Genomic DNA, 24539 nt, shown 5'->3' on the forward strand with positions numbered 1-24539 from the left:
TGGTTCCATTGGTCTGTTCTTGCTGCACCATGGCAGGACCTCCCACCCTGTGTGGGTAAGGCTTGACAGGCTGTCTGTCCCCGAACAAGCCCAGTTAGTCCCTGTGTCTGGTGACAGCATTGACGTCAGCCCTTGTGGTGGAGGAATTAGTTGAAGCCCAAAGGGAAAAAGAGGCCAAAAAAAGAAAAATTCAATCCAGCAAGACCAAAGCCATTTCTTTTTATTTTGTGAGCTCTCAGCAGCTGCTAAGCTTTGCTGGATTTCGATAGTAAGAAAGTTTCCAATAGAACAGTGCAATGTCAGAGTTAATGGGATCACAGCAATAAAATATCTCTACTACTGAGCAATCTGATGGTATTAAGTTGACGTGGAAGTTGCTTTGCACCCTGCACACAGAGCGGCCTCCCTGCTTGCCCTCCCATCCTCAGTGTGCCCCCAACACACCTATTCTGAGAGGAAAGCAACCACTTCTGAAGTGGTAAATACATTGCAATAGAGGCGTCTTCAGGCCAGTGGCTCAAGCCTGTAATCTCAGCACTTTGGGAGGCTGAGGAGGGTGTATTACCTGAGGTCAAGAGTTCGAGACCAGCCTGGCCAACATGGTGAAACCCCATCTCTGCTAAAAATACAAAAAATTAGCCGGGTGTGATGGTGGATGCCTGTAATCCCAGCTACTTAGGAGGCTGAGGCAGGAGAATCATTTGAACCCAGGAGGCAGAGGTTGTGGTGAGCCAAGATCGCACCATTGCACTCTCCAGCCTGGGCAACAAGTGTAAAACACTGTCTCAAAAAAAAAAAAAAGATTTCTTTAAAGGAATGTTCGTTATCCAGGGCAGGGAGAACAAACGGTTTAATCAAAGGCCTAGCTTTGTTAGATTTATTACAATTTCTTTAAAATGGCCAGCTTCTTGCTAACAGATGAAAAAAAGAAGAAGGGTGTCTGAGTTCTCTGAATTCTCTGGCCTGAGCCTTGCCCTCATCTCCACCCCAGGTCCTGTGTCTCTGTGGCAGGCTCCTTTCTATTCCTCATCTGAGGATAACAGAGGCCATTCCCCCTCCATCAATGCACTCCCCATCCACAGAGCAATGAATGAAACTACAGTAGCCACCAGTGTTTCTTCAAAAGGGGCTTCCGCTGCAAATATAAGAACTTAAAGAAATCCTATACACAAAAACAAGAATCACCACCATATTTGATGACTCAGCAAACATTTCTTTCTCTGTCTCTCTTTGGATGGTGTCTTTCATTTAGAATTGCAAGGACTTCCTGAAGAAAAGACAAAATTTGAGAAACCCTGGATGCAATCAACTCAATCATTGTTCACTGTGGAACTTGAAGTGACCTGATGTTCTTTCCTGAACAACAATGAGAACACCAAAGATGAATGGGAGCTGGTGGCTGAGAGCACCAGAGAAACTATCCAGGATTCCTTAGCTCCTTCCTTTTCTTTTTTTCTTTTCTTTTTTGTTTTTTGAGACAGAGTCTTGCTCTGTGGCCCAGGCTGAAGTGCAGTGCCGTGACCTCAGCTCACTGCAACCACCACTTACTGGGTTTAAGTGATTCTAATGCCTCAGCCTCCCCAGTAGCTGGGACTATAGGCATGCACCACCATGCCCAGCTAATTTTTGTATTTTTAGTAGTGGTGGGGTTTTTGCATGTTCACCAGGCTGGTCTTGAACTTCTGACCTCAAGTGATCTGCCCGCCTCGGCCTCCCAAAGTGCTGGCATTACAGGCATGAGACACCACGCCCGGCCTAAACTCTTTTTTTAACAAGCACTCCCAGTTAATTGTCAGATGTTTAAGAACCACTGCTCAGAGTCACCCCCAACCAGAGCTGCCCACTCTGACCCAGAGCCTTTGATACAACCCTCAGATAAAGCTAGTTTGATGTAGGTTTCTCTCCTTAGCAATGTCTGCAGATGATCTGTTTACCTGGGGACGTGGATAAAAATGCCAAAATATTTTAGGGAGAACAGAACCCACACAATTAAGTGAACCTTACTTAGCATCGATACATACAGCACTACACCACTTATGTGTGGTATGCAACTTCCTCATGGATTACAGCGTGGCTGGGTTAATGCCAACTATCAATTCTTGCTCCACAAGGCAGGATAGCAAAGAATAGCAGGAATGATCAGGCAGGCATCTCCTTCCTGGCTCTCCCTGTATCTCTTCTCCTGTCACTGTCTTCTCCTGTATCAGACTGGGCCACATCAGCTCGCTTGTATCAGAGATTCAATGCTTTTTGATGTAGTTCTCCCTACCTGTGATTTTACCACTTCTAGACTTTAAATACAGAGTCATATCAGCCATACTTCAATGGCTGTGGCTGGTTCTATTTTTCTGTACTATCAATATCCAGGGAAATGCTGCAGCTGTAACACTTCCTGTGAAATATTTGCTGCCCTTACCCAGGAAAGCCTTTCTCTATATAGCAGGATGTCGAGGGCAAGAGTTGCCCAATAGAGACTTCTCTGACTCTTAACTGAATGAGCACACTCTCAGCAGGGTATGGCTGTGTTCGTTTGCTAGAGTTGCCATAACAAAGTGCCACAAACTTCCAGGTGCAGTGGCTCACACCTGTAATCCCAGGCACTTTGAGAGGCCGAGGTGGGTGGATCACCTGAGATCGGGAATTTGAGACCAGCCTGATCAACATGGTAAAACTCTGTCTCTACTAAAAATACAAAAATTAGCCAGGCATGGTGGTGCACGCCTGTAATCCCAGCTACTAGGGAGGCTGAGGCATGAGAATTGCTTGAACCTGGGAGGTGGAGGTTGCAGTGAGCTGAGATTATGCCACTGTACTCCAGCCTGGGCAACAGAGCAAGACTCTGTCTCAAAAAAAAAAAAAAAAAAAGTGCCACAAACCAAGTGGCTTTTATGACAAAAATTTATTGACTCACCGTTCTGGAATTTAGAAGTTCAGGTCAAAGTGTACACAGGACCATGTTGTCACTGAAAGTGTCAGGGAGGGATCTGTTCCTGGCCTCTCCTAGCTTCAAGTAGTTCCTTGGGTTATGGCTGCATAACCTCAGTCTTCACATGGCATTCTCCCTGGGTGTATGTCAATGTCCAACCTTCCTTTTTCTATAAGGGTGCTAGTCATATTGAAGTAGAGCCCACCCTAATGACCTCATCTTAATTTGATCATCTGCAAAGACCTTATTTCCAAATAAAGTTACTTTCACAACTACTGGAGGATAGTTAGGACCTCAACATCTTTTGAGGGGACTTGACTCAACCAATAACAATGGCTGTCTCTGAATGTCTACATCCTTCCCAGCATCACTTAGAAGAGCTTTGATATTTATTGCATTATTGGTGCTCCTCATTCCCTAACATCAGCACCCAGAATTTAAAACTGTACCTTGTGAAAGTTTGCCATTTACACCATTAAGGCTTACCAAGATATGCACAGTATCACGTAATTAGTGTCCTGTCACTGGAACTGACAATACTTGCTCCAGCCATCCAGTGGAGGCACTTTTAAGACTGAGAATAGCAGATTCCTGGGCTGCATGGGGTCTGGCTTTGATCCTGGAAGAAGGGCAGGATTTAGGGAACTCTGGAAGAGAAGTGAGGCTATGCCAAGTAAAAGTAGCTAGTTTGGTGGCCCTAAGAATTTAGCTGTCATGATTACGGGCCAACAGGTAAACCAGTTTGACCAAAACAAAGAAGGAATCAATGCAGGTAGTGTTGGAAAAGATTGGTGAGAGATTACGCAGGGTCTTCTGTGCTAGACTAAAAAATTTATACTTGATCTTGTGAGATCTAGAGAGCCACTAACCAGGAAGATGTCTTGGAGTCATTGTTTTTGGAAGACTTTTCTTTTGATCCACGAAAGATGGGAAGTGAAGGATGGGATGTCTGGAGAGGATTAAGATGAGTATGTCAACAATGAAGTTGAAAAGTTACAAGCATGGAGGTTGAGAATGCCACCTCCTCTTACCCTGTCACCTGGAGGTCTTTTGTGTGTCTTTTAGACCCAGATCAGCTGCCAGACCACTATCCTTACCATTTGATGCCATAGTCCTTAACATACATTGCCACCGTAGTACTCACCATTTTATACTGTGATATGTTCTGTCTCCACATGTCTCCACTGGACTGTGCACTTGTGAAAGGCACAAATACTTTTTATTCTGCCTTGTAGCCTTTATGAGTAGCAATAGACCATGAGAGATGCTCAAGAAACATCTACTGAAGCAACAGAAAGACAGAAAGACAGTCAGCTAACAGCAATTTGACTGTAATATGAGCCAGTCAAGAATGTAGACACTTGGAACTAGAAAGGGCCTTGATGGTCATCTAACCCAGTTACTCAGTAACCACTGAATCCTGGGCATGTGATGACCCTGCCTTATTCCATCCTGGAGCAACTCTGACTGTAAGAAGTGTACAGCTGGAGGGGAACTCAGAGACTACCACATTCAAAAGATAAAGAAGTGAAGTGATTGGCTCAAGATTACTCAACAATTAGCAGCAAGGTTGGAAAATAGAAGAGAAACTAATATGACTAACTGCCAAGTCCATCCAGTCCTCGGCACCATCCTACAGAGTGGAGGTATTACCATGTTGAAATTTACGGCAAAGGATGTGAAGGCTAAGAGGTATTGAGTGGCTTGTTTGGGGTTGCACAGTTGATAAGTTGCAGAGCCAAGATATAAGGAAATTGATCTTCCACTTGCCAACACCCTGTGGCCATCCCTGCATAAGATCACAGGCTTCCAGAGACACTGGAAAATGCTCCTCTCATTTCCTAAGCAGACCCTGCTCCAGGAGCTCTTTTGAAATCCCTCCCTCTTTCTCACTTCCATTTTCCTTGCTTTTCAGGAGAGAAGTATGAGCTCCATGCAGGGACTGAGTCCACCCCAAGTGTCGTCGTCCACGTGTGCGACAGTGACATAGAGGAAGAAGAGGACCCAAAGACTTCCCCAAAGCCAAAAATAATCCAAACTCGGCGTCCTGGCCTGCCACCCTCCGTGTCCAACTGAGCTGCCTGCTCCGCCTCGACGATAATAGCCGTCTCCTCTTTATCATGCTTTTTCCCCCTGTTGTTTGTCAAAAAAAAAAAAAATTGCCTTTAAATTCCTGGGTGTTTGGTTGTTTGAGATTCCTTCCTTGTTATCAAGCCTCTCGGACAAAAGGGCTAGGAAAAGGTGATATGTCTCCTGATCATATCATACCCATTAAGTATAACCCATTATTTAGAAGGTTCTAGGGAAAAAAGTAGTATTTTCTTATTAAACAATCAGCACAGCCTATATCTTTGTTCTCTCATGTTGATCCAAGCCAGAGACATCAGTAACAAATAGCACCTGTGTTGTTTGTGAGCTGTTTCAGTCCCAGTCCTGACGTGTGTGCATTGTTCTTTCCTGGCCACTTAAATAGGACCATATGTAAACTTGACTTTGACTGCATGAGATATCCCTGTCTGGTCTCACTCAGTCCTCTGCATCCCGACATTCCCAGGACATGCATGATCACCAGCATTTATTTTCATGATTTGAGGATATCCTATAACTCACAGATTGTCAGCATCCAGCCATGTCCTATCTAGATTAGGAAAATGATCAGCATATTCCAACTCAACAAGTCTGGGTATATTCACTATTGTGAGTCAATACACCATAGCTCTGTTGAAATTCCTGGAGGCAAAATTGAGCTTGGCCCCAAAGATATTCCTCAATAGATTTCAAACACCACTCCCCTGTAGAACTTTCCCAGCCTCGTTGGGGAGGCTTGTCCAGGGTGATAGAGACCGATTTCAGACAAACCTATTTATTACAAAAGTTTCGTGGTGTCTGAATGATTGTTTTCTCTCTTTGTATATTTGTACAAATGTTTCAGCTGTGCTTTTAAAATCTGGATGTTTTTTATTTAGTGATTGTTCAACCATTAGCTGCTTCAAAACATAATGTGCATTGCTTATGAATGCCTTCATATACTAATACAGATACTCTGATAATATTACGCTCTAGTAAGGATCATGCTGAATTTTGAAAGGACACAAAACATCTAATGCCAATATATACATGATTAGCTAACATCTTTGCTATCAAGACCACTTGTTTTTAAATAAAGATGCAAGTGTCCGTTGTAGATTATTGGGATGAAGCTCAATCTCCAGAATGCAGCAGCAGCTGAGCATGTTAAAATGGGGAAGGATGATAGATACATGTATGCCGGTCCTACTCACGCAATGCCTGTGTGCTCAAAAAAGTTATTTGTTTTTGTTATGTGTGATTTTTCTATTTCTCTAGCCCAAAGTGCATTACAGAAGATACACCTATAGAACCATTACCTTCTGCTATATGTGCCAGGCCTCATCTACTCCTGTACATTAATGAATTACTTTAGATGCAAATGCAGATTACAATGGAGTGGGGGAAGTACTTTCATTACCCAAGCCTCAGAAAAACAAGAACAACAACACAGCAAACAGATGGAGGGATTGTTGTGGTTTTTGACTAAGGTGTATGTTAGTTTCATCAGAAACTTAAAACATAGACTGATCACTCAGAAATTAAAGTCCGTTTTACTGTGAATATAGCAATATAGTACTGGACACAGTACAGGTGAAACTGAGGAGAGCATTGCTTGTAAAATCCTGAGTTTCCATAAGGAAAATGAAAACTCCTTTTAAAAATAAAATCTGAGGAGTGTACAGTAAGCATATGCTTTGACTTTCCTTTGCTGTGGAGGTTTTTGGTTTTTCATTGATGATTAATGCCTACAGACTTAGTAGTGGAGAAATGGTGTCCTCTAGTGGAAGAAATAGTAGACTCAGCTATTCAGATGCAGAGCACTGCAGCAGCCAGCCTTTCAAAGCTGACTCTTCTCAGTCATCTGTGGTGTCATTTGACTTTTTAAGCTACCCTGAATTTCTCTTCTCAGTCATCTGTGGGGTCATTTGACTTTTTAAGCTACCCTGAATTTCCAGAATGCAGGTTCTAAAGAAATCTAGGTGAGAGAAAATGTTTGAAAATGATTTTTAAATGTTTTTTAAAAGACACATCCGATATTTTTAACCACTTAGTAAAAGTTGAAATGACCATTCTGTGTAGCCATAAAAGAAACACAATGAAGTATATGGCCTCTGGAGTTAGTCTTAGCGAAACTTACTGCTCTGTGTCAGTGTCAACCTATCGCAGATCAAGTAATTCTTTCACTAGGTTGGGTTTGGGGCGGGGGAAAAGAGGGGCTTTTCCTAGGAGAACGGTATGAAATGGAAAGACTCTTTGAAGTGTTGCAAGGGAACCTCCTAGCACTGTGAAAGCCAGAATCGCCTCAGCATTTCCATGACACACATTATGCAAACCTCTTTAGCACTATTTTAAGTTTGAAAAGTTTAACAATGAAGGGGGAGGGGAAGATTTCCACCAACTGAATCATTTGTGCACGTGTATAGCTCAAAGAGCTTAGACTTCAAATATATCTGGTGAATGACTCTTTGTCCATGTGGTGTAATTTCTGTGTTGTCGACCTGAGTTGGGTTTTCTTGAGGGGTAATTGTGGAAGAGTGCATTTCAACCTAGAGTTTTTCTAAGACGTCCCCAACATATGGGGTTAACCCATATACCTAGGTTCTTCCTGAAAGTGGGGGAAGCTGGTTGGCAGCCATCTCTTGGGGGAAGGGGGCCTTGAGCAGGGCCTGGAGGGCTGGGTTGGCCTCTGATAAGAGGAACTGGGAGAGGTCCCTGTTTTATTGCTGTGTTTCAACATCTTGGTGCTAAAAGCCATTTCAAGTGTACTAAGAACCTCTTTTAATGTCTTCCCACTCTATTCTCTTGCTAAAAACACTGTAAGAGACCTAAGTCGGCAAAAAATTATTATGCAGGGAAAAAGCACTATCATAATCTAAATGATTAATACATTAGATTTCATTAAAATGAAGAGCTTCTGTTCATCAGATGGGTATTAGGAGAATGAAAAGGGACAGCATCAGACTGGAAAAGGATATTTGAGACACATGTAGTTGTCAAATAAATTATATCCAAAATGTTTTTTAAAAAAACTACAAATGGCGCACGCCTGCAATCCCAGCACTTTGGGAGGCCGAGGCAGGTGGATCATGAGGTCAGGAGATCAAGACTATCCTGGCTAACACGGTGAAACCGCGTCTCTACTAAAAATGCAAAAAAATAGCCAGGCGTGGTGGCAGGCACCTGTAGTCCCAGCTACTTGGGAGGCTGAGGCAGGAGAATGGCGTGAACCCGGGAGGCGGAGCTTGCAGTGAGCCGAGATCGCACCACTGCACTCCAGCCTGGGCGACAGAGTAAGACTCTGTCTCAAAAAAAAAAAAAAAAAAAAAAAACACTACAAGTAAGGAAAACATAGACAATCCATTTCTTGAATCATCAAAGTAATTTCAAAGGCATTTCACACAGGCAATTCACGTACACACAGACATACACAAAATACCCAGATGACCCATTAACATTCAAAAGATGCTCAACTTCATTGCTTATCAGACAAAAGCAAAAGATAATCTCAGAGATACTACACAGAGCTATCAGAATGACTAAAATTAAGTCTGGGAAATATAAAGTTCTGGTAAGGATATGAAAGAAGGGGAACTGTCATGCGCCACTGGTGGAGTGTCGACTGGTACTGCCACTTCACTGCACTATTTGGTAGTATCTGCTAAAGCTAACAGGCCTCTCTGGGAGCAGTTCCACCCCAAGGCATGCACCTAGCAGATATGAGTGCTCACATCTATCAAAATACTTGTACAATAATGTCCCCAGCAAAGTTGTTCGTCATAGCCATTAACTGGATACAACCCCAAAGTCCTTCAACTATAGAATAAACTGTGCTATCCTTACACAAAGGAATGTTACAAAGCAATAAGACACATAAACCAGTGGTACATAGGAACATGATGGATCTCAAAATCGTATTTTAAGCAAAAAAGAAAAACTAGACGTGAAAGAATACATAATGTATGACTCCTTTTAGCAAGCTGAGAAAGTCAAAACTGGCCTATATAAATAAAAATAATAGTGGCTGTTATGAAAACAACTTAGGACTGTAAGGTCCCCCACCCCAACCCCCAAACTCAGAAAGCACTAAGAGTTCAAAGAATGACTTAGACAAGTCCAGCGTGAGGAGTAGATGAGTTTATTAGGACTTACATACAGGGTACTCCAGGATGGTGGCAGGATAGCTCTAGAGATCTGCCCTGCCTCCTATCTATAAACTGCTTTTAAGCTAATTTTCTGGCTCTTTGCCTACATGTTTGAAAAATGCAACTGTTTTTCTTGGTAGGTCCTCAGATACTCTCCGGGATGTTTGGGTTCTCAGGGACACCTGCTCCTCAGCTCGGCACCAGGGTCTCGGCTCACTGCCTGGCCCTCAGAGTTCAGGCAACAGACTTACACCCTTCGGTAACCTGGTTGGGGAGCTGTCACAGTACAGTGGCTACCTTTGAGATGGTACTGCCTGAGAGGAGCCCTCTCATGTGGAAGCCTTCTGAGGTGCCATAAATATTCTACATCTCGATCCTGATCTCCATATGGATGTATACACATGTAAAAATTCAGTTAAAATGTGTGCCATATACCACAGTAAGTTATACCTCGACTAAAACAAAAGCTGTTCTCCCTGAGAATGGAGAAGAAGGAACCTTTAGTTGTGACGGGGGTTTAGAATGTCCTCATACTAAAAACATAAGTCTCCCATCTCATGTCTGTGAGATATTTCCATATATTCAAAGCCTTCATTTACAAATCTGTAAATAAGTGTTCCTTTTTAAATGAGAGAGCACAGGACTTAGGCTCTGGGTGAAACACTGTTCATTCAAATAACAAACAAACTGTGTGCCTGACACTGGGTTTTCAGTGGTGAACAAGGTAGCTTTTGTCCCTGGCATTTCAGGGAGAGGAGTCTAGCATGGAAAAGAGATAAGAAATAAGCAAATAATGGCCACAAATTCTCACAGGAGAATACAGTGAAGGAAGCCAAAAGTACACTATGAGGATCGAGAATAAAAGTGGAGGATCACAGTCGGGGAAGGCCTCTCTAAAGAGGTAACATTTAAGCCGACCTGGAGGCTGGCCATGGAAATGCTGCGAGAAAAGCGTTCCAGGCAGCAGGGCTGAAGGCCGCGACTCTGGAAAGGCCTTGTCTTGTCGTGTTGGAGGAGCCTGAGGGATTTTGTTGGTATGGCTGAGGTACAGGGAGTGAGGGTGAGCACAGTTTAGGATGAGGTTGGAAGGCAGGTGGCCGGGGGGCAGGCTCAGTAGAACCTATTATTAATAGACCAGGCTAGGCGATTTGAGGTTCATTTTAAGGGTTTCAAAAAGGGAATTACATGACCCAATTCATCTGGTAAATCCTAACACAAACAAGAAGTTTCCTAACACAAAGCTACAGCCCAAAATGTCTAGATACTCTGTAGCATTGGGGCTTGACTGATCTTGTCCACTTTAGACTTGAAGATAGCTTTCGATAGCTTCATGCTCCTCACTGCAATCTTATCTATTAATACCAGATGAATTCTCAATATCCAGCATCAATATGCAGTGTCTTGTTGTGGTTCTGAAGTTTTTTTTTATTCCTCTGCCCACGTCATTTACAAAGCCTCAGTGCAGAAAAGGGGGAACAGAGCAGGTGATAAAGGAAGATAAGTCAGTGATTCAGGGAAACATTCATTTAGCTGCTGGTACAGTGTGTCCCTGCCAGAAGCCACCATGCTGAGCGTCATTGAACATTTGGCAGGCTTTCCCCTTAAATTTATGCAATCTGAGAAAGGGAAAATTTCAAGCAAAAAGTTTTCTGTCAAGCTCATTCATCTGCACCTTTCAAAGAAAGTCTGGGGAAATGTTATTGGAGTTGATTCATGAGCTTTTTATGTCTCTAAAAGGAAGCCATATTTAAGGTTAGTCATGTGTATGTGTACGCAAGCACATTTGGTATATAGGTTGGAAATAGGAAATCCAAAATAGGCGGAAATGGATGAAACACTGTGCTAAAGAATTCATTCACAATACCTCCTTGATTCTTTTCTGTTATTTTCCATTCTCAACCAATAATTGAGTTAGAAAACTTTTAGGGTTGGACAGGACCATGGGGCCTTCTTGACTAGTTGCCATCATTAGGAAAATCATTACTGTTCCCCAAACAGTCTTTGGATTTGCCAGTAGGGTATTTTATTCTTAAAACAAGATTTATAGTTTCCCTACAAAGCTGCCAAGTTCAACACCTTGATAGTCCATCTGATGTGCTATGGTGGATGCTGTAGTCCCAGCTCCCCATTTCAGAGTGGAAACACTCATAGCCCCCGATGCTGGGAGGGTTGGCTGGTTATGACTCGCTGCTGAGTGGCCAGGCATTGCTCTCAACTGGAGAAATGCTCCCCGCCAAGGTCTTACCCTCCTCAGGGACAGCCTGCATCCAGTGACTAGTCAAGGAAGGCCTTCCCTTGGGCCATTCCAGCTCCAGAGATATCCCCGTGGGATAGGCTGAGGCCCGGTATTTCAGTTCAACTCTGCCTTTATCCCTAACAGGTGAGGACTCTAAAGTCACCCCAGTAAACCTCCTGCATGTACATCTCCCTCTCAGAGTCTAAGTCCTGGAGAAACTAACCTAACACTTACATCATCCTTAATAGCCTTCTTCCATCACTTTTGAGTACCCTGGAATTGTACAACTCTTTTCCGTCACTGCTGTTTCACTGCTGAATCACTGCTGATTCATTCTTAAGATGGATTGATTGTGCTAGGGGTTAGCAGATTTTCCAAAAGCAGCACAGCAAAGTTCTTCATGCCTTCTTTGTGTTGCCCTGCTGAGTTCAGGTGGGGGGTAGGTAGCATAGACGTGCAAGTGACTTGGCACAAAGTTCCTCAGTGAAGAAAGGAGGGCTTCTCTCAACCATCCCGGTGGAGAGAGGAGGACAATGGATGCCTGTTCAGCCGTTGTCAGAGGCCTTCATGAAAAACACAGGTCTATAACAGGGAGGGTAGAACCCAAATTCTGGTCCATGTGCCACCCTCAGCCCACCTCAAAAGATGTCACCACCTCCCTGTCACTCTTATATATGAGAAAGGGATGGGGATTGTGTATGTGACTTTAGACAAGTTACTGAAGTCCCTACAACTCAGTTTCCTCTCCTATAAAATGGGCATGAAAATCTACCTTTGTCATGAAGACTTAATAAGATAATAACAGTAACAATTATTATTGGAGGGCCAGTTAATGACTACATTCACAAGTTTTACTGCCACGGGACCCAGGTTTAAACCCCAGCTCTGCTGCTTGGTAAACGTATGATTTTGGACAAGTTTTTTTAACCTAAGTTTTGGTTTGCACATCTATTAAATGTAAAGGATGATAGTATCTGTCTCATAGAGTTAAGAGGGATTGAATGAGAAACAGCATCACGTGCTATGTACATAGGAAGTCCTCACCCAAAGCTCTTTATGCATCAGGCCCCACATGGAGCACCTGGCATTTGTACCCTCGGTCTTCATGATGGCACCTTCATTGTTACCATTCTTCAGAAATAATAGCATTTATGGAGTGCTTATACTGTGTCAAGAGCTCTTGTAAGTTCTTTACATTCTTTTTTTTTTTTTGAGATGGAGTTTCACTCTCATTGCCCAGGCTGGAATGCAATGGCACGATCTCAGCTTACCGCAACCTCTGCCTCCCGGGTTCAAGCGATTCTTCTGCCTCAGCCTCCCCGAGTACCTGGGATTACAGGCATGCACCACCACACCCAGCTACTTTTATATTTTTAGTAGAGTCGGGGTTTCACCATGTTGGTCAGGCTGGTTGTGAACTCCCAACTTCAGGTGATCCGCCTGCCTTGGCCTCCCAAAGTGCTGGGATTATAGGCTTGAGCCACTGCACCTGGCCAAGTTCTTTACATTCTTATTTAATTCTCTCTATGATCTTATGATGAAGGCACTGATATCCACATTTTACATGTGAGGCAACCAAAGCCCAGAAAAGTTAAGTCCTTGGTACTCAAAGCATGTTCTATGCACTGCAGCATCTGCATCTGCATCCCCCGGGAGCTGGTTAGAGATGCAGAGTCTCAAGTGCCCCCCTGACTTACTGAAACAGAATCTGCCCTTTAACAAGATCCTCCCTTCATTCCCAGTACTTTAAAGTTTAAGAAGCACTCAAGATCAAGGGCCTGATATATCCCTAGCAGGGCTATGATTGCAGAGCACATACTTTTAACTGCCTCTGTGTATGAAATGCCCATCAAAAGAAGAAGTGCTCAAAGCATATAATTTTCCTTCCCCCAGCAATTCATTTGACTGAGATTCCTCCTCTGTTCCTGTCCACAGTCCATTCTTACCCACTGTGCTGGCCTTGCTGTTTTTGATAGAATCTCCAGGTGTTGCTGCTATGCTCCAGGTTTTGATAAAGTTCTACACAGGGTCATTCCAAAGATCTCTATTAAAAGTGCTTCTGAATAAGCTATAATGTGATTTCCAGAAAGGCAATTATCCCAGGAGCACATCAATGTTCTGAGAAGCAGCCACTTCTAGCATTACTGGGAGTAACAGGATGGTCTCAGACAGGCATGAGAGCCAGAAGCTACCATGTGGATAATCTTTCCCTGATAATGAAGGCAATCAGGAGAAAAGAAGAGTTGAAATGCTGAAAGAGAACAAGAAGGATGGGAAGTGAGTTTAATGTTATTATTTGAGCACCTGGATCAAACCATACCTGATGCTCATATCCCCTGGACTTTTCAGATGCATGCAGCAACAGATTTTTCTCTTTCTCAAACAAGTTTAAGTTGGGTTTCTTCACTCTCCACTGAGTGGCTGACTGAAAAAGAAAGAAAATGTAATAGACATGTATGTAAAGTCCTATATTTAATTTTTTTTGAGACAGGGCCTCACTCTGTCACTCAGGCTGGAGTCCAGTGGTGTGATCACAGCTCACTGAAGCCTCAACCTCCTAGGTTCAAGGGATTCTCCCACCTCAGCCCCTCCAAGGTAGTTGGTACTACAGGTGTGTACCACCACACCTGGCTAATTTTTTTGTATTTTATTTGTAAAGATGGATCTCACTATGGTGCCCAGACTAGACAACTCCTGGGCTCAAGTGATCCTCTTGCCTCAGCCTCTGAAAGTGCTAGGATTACAAGCATGAGCCACCATGCCCGGTCACTATTTGTTTCAAAAATGCAAATGCACAGGGAGAAAGAGAATAGTTTAGAGAAGAGATAATATAATAGAAGTTTGAGAGCCTTAGTTAATCAGCAACTCAGTATGTGTAAATACAGGGGAAGGGCAAAATCTGCTGTCTATGAGTTTCTGTTTAAAATGGTAGAGGAAGCACATATATTTATTGCCCATCCAATCCCCAGAAATCACTTGGAAATTACACAGAAAGTCATCAAAGGAAATACATATATAATAGCCCTGGAACCCAATAAAGGGTATCAACAGCCGTCTAGAAAATCCAAGTCACTTCTGGAATGCAGAAAGAAGATTAACAGAGAAACTAGAACTGATATGGCCTCGAAAGAAAACATGGACAGATGAAGGCTACAGCGGATGTGGGAGTCATTCTTTCCAGCCGCGTCTAAGAGGCAATTCAAGCTTAGAGTCAAAAACTATAAAAAGAAGTGGGCCGAAAGTCTTTATTGCACCTTCACACTTGCATGATAGCTTGGTATGTGGAAATTGATTCAGGGTTTTGATGGCATCACTCCATTGCTTTCTAGCTTCTAGAAGCCTCGTGTCATTCTAAATTCTGACTCTTTTATGTAAACTATATTTTCTCCTGGAAACTTTTAGGGCTGCTTTGTCTCAACTGCTCTGAGCTTCATGTATTTGATTCCTTATAAGTCCTTTCAATCTAGAAATTCATATCCTTCCATCGTGGACATTTTTTCTTGAAGAGAGTATACTAGTTCATTCTCGTGCTGCTAACAAAGACATACCCAACTGGGTAATTTATAAAGGAAAGAGGTTTAATGGACTCAACGTTCAGCATGGCTGGGGAGGCCTCACAATCACGGCGAAAGGCAAAGGAGAAGCATAGGCATGTCTCACATAGCGGAAGGCAAAAGAGAACTTGTGCAGGGGAACTCCCATTTATAAAACCATCAGATCTTTTGAGACGTATTCACTACCATGAGAACAATATGGGAGAAACCAGCCCCATGATTCAGCTATCTCCACTTTGCGCTGTCCTTCACATGTGCTGTTTATTATGACTCAAGATGATATTTAGGTGGGGACACAGGAAACCATACCAAACAGCTTATTTGAAACTTTCCTCCCCTATATCTATCTCACTGTTTCCTCCTATTATTTGAAGGATATCTACTAGTTGGACCTTAAGTCTTCCAAAATTATGCTCAAATTCCTGTTTTCTCTCTCTACAATTTTCTATCTCTTTGACTTTTTGGCTCTATTTTTCTGGGAAATTTCTGCAACATTATCTTTCAACACTTTTATTTATGTATTTTTCTTTCCATTGACATGTATTTAATTTCTGAGAGGATTTTTTATTCCTGAATGTTTCTTTTCTATTACCTCCTGTTTTTTTTCTTTTTTTTCTTTCTTTCTTTTTTTGAGACAGGGTCTCACTCTGTTACCCAGCCTGGAGTCCAGTGGCACGATCATGGTTTACTGCAACCTCGACCTTCTTAGGCTCAGGTTATTCTTCTGTCTCAGCCTCCCAAGTACCTGGGACTACAAGTATATGCCAACATCTGCGGCTAATTTTTGTATTTTTTGCAGAGATGGGGTTTCTCCATGTTGTTCAGGCTGGTCTCGAACTCCTGTGTTCAAGTGATCTTCCTGTCTTGGCCTCCCAGAATGCTGGGATTACAGGCATGAACCACCACGCCTGGCACCACCTTGTCTTGTTTTATGAATACAATATCTTCTTTTATCACTCTGAAGATAGTATTTTTGTTCATTTTGTTCTTATTTCCTTCACAGTCTTTTTTCTTATTTCCTTTTTTCTTTATTTTTTTCTTCCTTTTTCATTATTTCTCTTTCTCTCTCAGCTCTATCTCTATCTCTATCTCTCTCTTCCTGTTTGAACAGTGTTTCTTAATAGGAAGAGATTTTAGTCCTGAGGGCAATGTCTGGAGATGTATTTGGTTGTCTGTCACAACTGGGAATTTGCACTACCGGGATCCAGTAGGTAGAGGCCAGGGATGCTGCTAAATATCTTACAATGCACAGCACAACAAGGATTATCCAGACCCAAATATCAGTAGTGTTGAGATTAGAAAAACCTTGTTTAGAGGCTTTTCTCAAACGTCTTATTGTCCTTGATTCCTCGCTTATAATTTAGGGGAAACACTGAAAAGTGTGATTGGATTGATTGTGTGATTATGAGTGGAGCTTGCTGGCTATGAATTTCATGGTGGGTTGATCTGGATATGCAGTTTCACTGTGGGACTTCTTTCTATGTTTATAGCTTTTCTCTTTGGCTAATCAGTTTATTCAGAGAAGAGTCATTCAATCTCCTGCCTGGAGAGTTTAAGTCTAGTGGCCAATATTCTAGGAGCTTACAGAAAAGTGAGCAACCCAGTATGTAGAGTGTCTTCAGTACAGTCTCATACCCACCTCAGCTGTAGCTGGCATCCCTAGTACCCAATTTTCCTAGTTTGGTCTCTGCAGGGAATCTGGCCTCTAGTCATCTTCTCAGGTAGAAAGGGGATGGGAGGGTGATCTAGGATTCTAGTTACCTCTTATGATATATGTCAAACAATCTATTTTTAGTCCTACCTTCACCCCACTTTCAGAGTTACCTAGTACCTATAATTACGGAGATTCTTTCCTTTGTATCATCCCCCTGGGTTGCCTCTTGAGGAGGCTGATGCAAAGAAACTGCTTAGATTTCAGCTGCCTCTAATCTGTGAAGTAAGCAACAAACTTTCTTCAGCATTCTAGCTTCCAAAATGTCAGTGCTACTCTTCCTGTCCTTGTGGGCTTATAACATTCTTCCTTTTTCTAACAAGATTTTGAAGAGAGCAAAAATAAACTATGAGTTTAATTGACCATGTGCAGCCAGAAATCTGAATGACTTTCTTTCATAGTCATTTTCTTCAGCAGAAATATCATTGATTATCTCCTAGACTGCCTGAGGACTCAGAGTCCTCTTGAAAGAAACGTTCTACTTCATACTCATTCATACTCTCTCATCTCTGCAGAATTACACAATTCCTGAAGAGACTTGCAGTTCTTCTCTCAATGGGATGTGTCACAATAAGAAATGTGTCAGAGATGAGACAAGCAAATGTAGCCAGAGATGAGATAAGCAAATGTAGACGTTAAATCTCTATCAGTTTCCCATAAATGGTAATGGTGCTGGGAGAAAGTTTTCTAACAGCCTATACTTTTTTCAAGGCCTTACAGGTGACATCCTTTAAAACGGTAATCTACCCTGGCCTACAGAAGTGTATTATCTATTTTGTTGTTTTGTTACAACTCATAATCCCCAGATATCTCTCATTCAGGCCCGTGGCTAGACCCCCGCTATCTACTGGTAGTGCCAAGACATGTTTAAAAGATGACATCAAGGAAAAGAAACCAGAGAAAAGTTAGCATCCAGCTCTGTTCACTTAAGGAATATCAACTAATATTTGTATTAAATATTTTGTTCCCCGTGAGGTCCTTTACATGAATTTTTCCTCAATTAAACCTCAAGACCATCTCATAAAGTTGATTCTTATTATTATTCCTTCATTTTTAAGATGACGAAGCCTAGATGAGCAAAAGTTAAATAAATAGCTTAAAGCTTCAAGGTCAGGTAATCTGAGTCCAGAGCCTACAGTTTTCAACACCGCACTGCACCCCACGCTTGGACGAGGAGAAGAAAGAGTAGAGTGGCCACAGCTACAGCCAGCCTGTACATTGTCATCGTGCCTCAGGGTTTATAAAATGCTGTCACACATGTTGTAGTATTTGAACTCATTTAACACCACAGGAAGCTAGCTAATGCCAAGAGTGAAGTATCCTACACCAGAGAGCTTGGCAGAAATAAAACAAAGAATGAAACCTCTGGGAGGCTGAAAGGAGTGCTTAGGCATTGCTGTTCACTCCTGTCCTTGTATGAGCCTTAGCCCTGCTGTGTCTGTTACCAGCTCAGCGATTTCCACCATAACACGCAGTCTCAGTCTGGGTTTGCGTGGAACATTGTTTCTGTTCCTGGAACAGTGGGCAGATCTTGCCAGGAGTGACGTGCTCAGGTAAGTTGAGCTGGGATCCTTGCTGGCTCTCCTTGCTATGCTTTGTTTCTGAAATTGTACAGTGGAGGGTAGCATTGTGATCCTTGATTCATAGATCCACAGGCAGAAAGAAAAATGAGAAAGACTAGGGCTCAGTGTCCTATGCTCAGACAGGGCTGTATCAGATCTATTCAGGCCCAGAGGTAACTAACCTACCAGTCATAAATACTAGAGGAAAATCTTAACAAAATAACTGAGGTATAAAAGTGTAGATGTGTAAAATGTGGGTCACTATTTTGTTTTTGTTTTTGTTTTTGTTTTTGAGACATGGTCTTACTCTGGTACCCAGGCTGGAGTACCATGGCATGATCACAGCTCACTGTAGCCTGGACCTCCTGGGCTCAGGTGATCCTCCCACCTCAGCCTCCCAAGTAGCTGGGACCACAAGTGCATGCCACTGTGCCTGGCTAATTTTTGTGTTTTTTGTACAGAGAGGGTTTCACCATATTGCCCAGGCTGGTCTTGAACTCCTGGGCTCAAGCGATGTGCCTACCTCCGCCTCCCATAGTGCTAGGATCAAGATTAAGGAGTGACTGGGTAGGTCCAAGCAGCTAGCCAAACTTGGGTTCTGCAGGTCCAGCTGTGATTTTATGCCACTGGTGCTGGCGGTTGTCTTCTCCAGGTTAAATATCAGTAGGGACAACTCTGGGTTTTATGGCTGTCTAAGGACCACAGCAAAGATTTAAGGAATCTCTGTGTGGTTGTCAGCCCAATTCAGGAAGATGAGGTCGGGGTGATTCTAAGAAAATGGAAACACCCCTTCCCCTTCTCTGCTTCTGGGGACAGGTTGCCTCTCATTACCCACTGGGGCTTTCCTTCCTTGCCCTTTTCTCCTCTCTCTTTCCTGTTCTCTTGAAGATAAAAGTTGGAGCCTGCTCCTGTTTGTGTATGGGAGCTTGGCAAAAGATGGGAGCCAATAACCAAATGCCCACTTCATATTATCTCAGGTGCCTCATAGTGGAGTTTTACAGTACTCTGTTTTAGTTTTAAGCTTACCCGAGCTACTTCTATCAATTCTTAAACAACTCTGCCATAAAGAAATCTTTGCCTTTTACCTAGCAGGTATCCTGTTTTACTTAAGACTGCATCCTCTTATTAGTTCTCAGGGAAGGGAAGTGTGATCTTTCTAGTGATTCTTTTATACATAATTGTGTGGTTACATAACTGTTTCCTGTGTTGACCATATCCCTCAGCAAGCACATGGCAAACGCTTTGAGAATAAGGATGGTGTCTTACCCTTCTTAGCTTCACCCACAGCACCTGACCGTATAATGAATATCTACTAGGTGTTCAGTAAATATTTGATAGAAGAAGTGGGTGAATGAATCAGATGATTTATTAAATAAATAATTTAATAAACTCAGATTGTTTATCCTTATAAATCTTTTTTATTGGCAACACTTTTATTTTTCCTTACAGAGTGGTGTGTTGCTGGGGCCTAATATTCTCACATAATGGTAGAAAACCAAAATTTGTTGTCATCTCTTTGAAGAGTTGAGAATTCTGTACAAAAAAAAAAAAAAAGAAAAAGAAAAAAACTTACATAAATTAAAAGGATGAATACATTTACAGGTGTAAATGTAAACCGCTTCCAACTCAAAGCAAGTAACAGCCCACTGTGTTCCGGCAGGAAAACATCAGCTAAGAAAGGAAACTGGGTCCTATGGCTTGGACTTTTCCAACCCTGACAGACCAGCAGGACAGAAACAACTGGTTCAGAAGCCCTTGCCAGCCTCTAGAGAAATCCCAGAACACTCAGCCCTGACACATTAATACCCTGCATAGATCAGAGACTGCTGGCCACGCAGACTTACCAAGCCACAGACTTGTCTTCCACAAGCACGTTCTTACCTCAGCCATGAAGTGACGAAGACACACGTACTAAGGGTTGAAATCAAACATATGTACAGGGTATTAAACAAATACCAAGGGCAACAGTTAACTGGAATACAAGGTTAAAATCAGCAGCAAGTTCCATGCTCCAGTGCTGATATCAGATACAAGCTTCAAGGACAATTTCTTTTCAAAGGCTTATTCCAGTATCGGGAGGATAGCATGAGGTGTATGCATTTTCCATGGGCAAATTTATACTTCTGAATTAACCCATGCAGCAAATGCTATGCATCTGCTTGTAGTCCATTTAGAAGCATTTGCAGTGGATGATGGAGGGGCCTGACTCGTAGTACTCCTGCTTACTAATCCACATCTGCTGGCAGGTGGACAGTTAGGCCAGGATGGAGCCAGAGATTCACACTGAGTACTTGCACTCTGGAGGCACGATATCTTGATCTTCATGGTGCTGGGTGCCAGGGCAGTGATCTCCTTCTGCATCCTGTCAGTGATGCCAGGGTACATGGTGGTGCCACCAGACAGCACTGTGTTGGCATACAGGTCTTTGGTATGTCCACATCACACTTCATGATGGAGTTGAAGGTACTTTCATGGATGCCACAGGATTCCATGCCCAGGAAGGAAGGCTGGAACAGTGCCTCAGACACCGGAACCGCTCATTTGCCGATAGTGATGACCTGGCTGTCAGGCAGCTCATAGCTCTTCTCCAGGGAGGAGGAGGATGCAGCAGTGGCCATCTCCTGCTCAAAGTCCGGAGCGACATAGCATAGCTTCTCCTTGATGTCGTGCACAATCTTCCGCTTGGCCATGGCAGTGAAGCTGTAGCTACGCTAGGTGGGGATCTTCATGAGGTAGTCAGTAAGGTCCTGGCCAGCCAGATCCAGATGCAAGACAGTGTGAGGGAGGGTGTAGCCCTCATAGATGGGCACCGTGTGGGTGACCCCATCTCCAGAGTCTATGACAATGCCAGTGGTGCGCCCAGAGGCATAGAGCATCAGCACAGCCTGAATGGCTGCTTACATGGCTGGGGTGTTGAAGGTCTCAAACATGATCTGAGTCATCTTCTCCCTGTTGGCCTTGGGGTTTAGCGGGACCTCGGTCAGTAGCACCAGCCGCTCCTCCAGGGCCACAAGCAGCTCGCTGTAGAAAATGTGGTGCCAGATCTTCTCCATGTCGTCCCAGTTTATGACAATGCGGTGCTTGATGGGGTACTTCAGGGTCAGGATGCCGCACTTGCTCTGGGCCTCATTGCCCACGTAGGAGTGCTTCTGGCCCATGCCCACCATCATGGATCTCTTCTTCCATTGCCACCAGCAGAGGAACGCGGAGCAGGGGGAGGACATGGCGCAGGGGCTGGCAGCCATGACTGAGCATCTTTATAAATCTTATCATAAAACTGAAAAATACAACACTACATAAAAACTTTCTACCTCGGCCGGGCGCGGTGGCTCAAGCCTGTAATCCCAGCACTTTGGGAGGCCGAGACGGGCGGATCACAAGGTCAGGAGATCGAGACCATCCTGGCTAACACTGTGAAACCCCGTCTCTACTAAAAAATACAAAAAACTAGCCGGGCGAGGTGGCGGGCGCCTGTAGTCCCAGCTACTCGGGAGGCTGAGGCAGGAGAATGGCGTGAACCCGGGAGGCGGAGCTTGCAGTGAGCTGAGATCCGGCCACTGCACTCCAGCCCCGGCGACAGAGTAAGACTCCGTCTCAAAAAAAAAAAAAAAAAAAAAAACTTTCTACCTCTTATGAAAAAAAAATGCCTCGTTACCTGATCTGTTCTCACAGATGTCCTCAATCTCAGAGCATCAGAGAGAGGAAGAAGCCATCATTCATTCATTCAACAAACATTTATTGAGGGCCTACTATGTGCCTGTGCCAGGCACTGTAACAGGCCTTGGAAAGATAGGACAGCTCAGTGAAAAACACAGCCCAAGTCCTTGCCCTTACTGAGCTTACATTTTATAGGCATTTAGTGGTTAGAAAGTACTACAGACTGAATTGTATCTACCTCCAACCCCAAATTCATATGTTGAAGCCATAACCCCCAATGGGACTATATGTGGAGACAGGGCCTTTTTGTAGGTAATTTATGCCAAATTGGGTCATAAGGGTGGGGCCTTAACCCAGTAGAACTGGTGTCCTTATAACAAGAGGAAGAGGCTGGGCACACTGGCTCACACCTGTAATCCCAGCACTTTCGGAGGCTGAAGCAGACAGATCCCGAGGTTAGGAGATCAAGACCATCCTGACTAACATGGTGAAACCCTGTCTCTACTAAAAATACAAAAAATTAGCCAGTCATGGTGGTGGGCACCTGTAGTCCCAGCTACTAGGTAGGCAGAGGCAGGAAAATACCACGAACTCCGGAGGCAGAGGTTGCACTGAGCCAAGATCACGCCACTGCACTCCAGCCTGGAAAACAGAGTGAGACTCCTTCTCAGAAAAAAAAGAAGAAGAAGAAGAAAAAGAGATGCCAGAGACTGCTGTCTTTCCACATACACAGAGAGAAAAGGCCATGTGAGGAAACAGCTAGGAGGCAGCCTCTGGCAAGCCAGGAAGACAGACCTCACTGGAGCCTCACCTTGAAGGCACCTTGATCTTGGACTTCTCACCTCCAGAGCTGAAAGAAAATAAATTTTTGTCTCGCAAATACCTAGACTGTGGTATTTTGTTATGAAAACCTGAGTACATTAATGTAAAAAGTATCAATGGCTACTGTAAGATAGAAGAGGAGAAAGGAAAGAAAGAAAATGGCTCACAGAACAGGAACACTGAATGACTGTAATCACTATTTTGAATTTTTTAAAAGTTATTTTACAAGATCCCTTATTCTTTATGGATTCCAGTGGAGGAAAATCGACAACTTTCCATGATACTCCCCTTGATTCCCTGGTTTCCTCAGCACCATCTACAGCCTTTTGCTGCATGGTTATGTCTAATGTTTATCTGCCTCCCGAGGCTCATATACCACTCCCATAGGAAGTCTCAGCCTCGTTCAGACACCAGCTGCTGCTGCTCAGAGGCTGCTCTAAATATAACCACATCCCTCTCAGGGTTTTCTCTTTTCTCCAGTGAATCAAACGCTTTGATTCTCAGTTCTGGTTTTAATTGACCAACCAGGCAATTTATTTCTAAATATAAATGATCTCCCTTCTGTATTTCAGAATTGTAAAAGATAGTCTGTTCTCCTTTGACTCCTGAATTAGGTAAGCATATACCCCAGCTAATGGTCACATGGGCCTATCCCCTGATCCCTCAACTAAACTCTGGGTGTTTGTATGTGTTATCTATTGCCATTTAATAAATTACCATAAGTGTAATGGTTTCGACAACACACATTTATTATCTCCACATCTGTGGGTCAGGAATCCAGCTGAGCTGGGCCCTCTACTTCAGGGTCTTTCACAAGGATACAATCATATTGGTGACCAGGGCTAGGGTCCCCTCTGAAAGCTCGGCTGGGAAAGGATCCACTTCCAAGCTCACTCAGGTTGTTGGCAGAATTCTGTTCCTCAAAGGCTGCTGGACTGAGGGCCTCAGTTCCTTGCTAGCTGTTGGCCAACAGCCACCCTAAGATCCTTGCCACATGAACCTCTTCTTGCTACACGGGGCTCTTGAACATGGCTATTTCCTTCACCAAAGCATGAAAGCCAAGAAGACAAACAGAGAAAATCTGCTAATGAGACAGAGGTTACATGCTTGTAACATAATTATGGAAATGATAGCTCATCACCTTTGTTGTTATCCTATTAATCAGAAGCAAGTCACAGGTCCAGACCACTCAAGGGAAAGTAGGTTCATATGCAAGGAGGCAGGCATAATCAGGGATATCGGGAGGCAGGCATTATCGGGTCATCTCAGAAACTTCCTCCCACAGTACTGGTGAGCAGAAAAGAAGCCACTCATATCCATTACTCATCCCTACATCTCTTCTGCTTACTTTCTTATTTCTTAAGAAAAGAAAGCCTCGGGAAGGTGATACTGGTTTGGATCATCAATCTCTTAGACATCATAGGTCAATTCTATGAAATTTCTCTGGCACTCCAGACACCTCTTACCATGAGCCACTTGGATGACCAATAGGTACCCTCTACTAAACCCACCTGACATGAGATGTACATAATGTCTGCCAAAAACTACCCTTCCTTTCTCAGGGAATGAGCCATACTATCGGAATTTCTCAAGCCAGAAACTAAGTTACCCTGACTCCTTCCTCTCCATCACTTTGCCTTCATGGAGTAAAATATTACGCATGTATTTCAAAAAAAGTATAAATTATGTGGAAGGGAATCTACGAATGAGGGTAGCTATTTGGTAATGATGGAGATAGGGTAACACAACAAGGGAATTCCCATGTGATTTGGGTAAATTAATTGACATCTCTAAGATAAAGTTTTCTCAACTAAGAATGGAGGGATAATAATAGACATAAATCAAGGAATTGTTATAAG

General features: G+C 43.3%; 1 protein-coding gene and 1 pseudogene across 2 annotated transcripts in view; one reads left to right on the forward strand and one right to left on the reverse strand.

The window, feature by feature from the left end:
• The window catches only part of RCAN2 (regulator of calcineurin 2), a 265377-nt gene extending 257913 nt beyond the window's left edge, over nt 1-7464 (forward strand). Inside the window, exon 5 of one of the 2 annotated variants that reach the window (XM_010356487.2) lies at nt 4842-7462. In XM_010356487.2, coding sequence (XP_010354789.1) covers nt 4842-5002 — 161 coding nt within the window. In that variant the 3' untranslated portion in view covers nt 5003-7462. Of the gene's footprint in view, nt 1-4841 lie in introns of both variants that reach the window. The other variant, XM_010356488.2, reaches the window with a different exon arrangement.
• A 12907-nt stretch (nt 7465-20371) lies between these two features.
• LOC104656792 lies at nt 20372-21403 on the reverse strand (annotated as a pseudogene).
• Between the last annotated feature and the right edge of the window lie 3136 nt (nt 21404-24539).

This window comes from Rhinopithecus roxellana, chromosome 4 (genome assembly GCF_007565055.1).
Source record: "Rhinopithecus roxellana isolate Shanxi Qingling chromosome 4, ASM756505v1, whole genome shotgun sequence".
NCBI lineage: Eukaryota > Metazoa > Chordata > Mammalia > Primates > Cercopithecidae > Rhinopithecus > Rhinopithecus roxellana.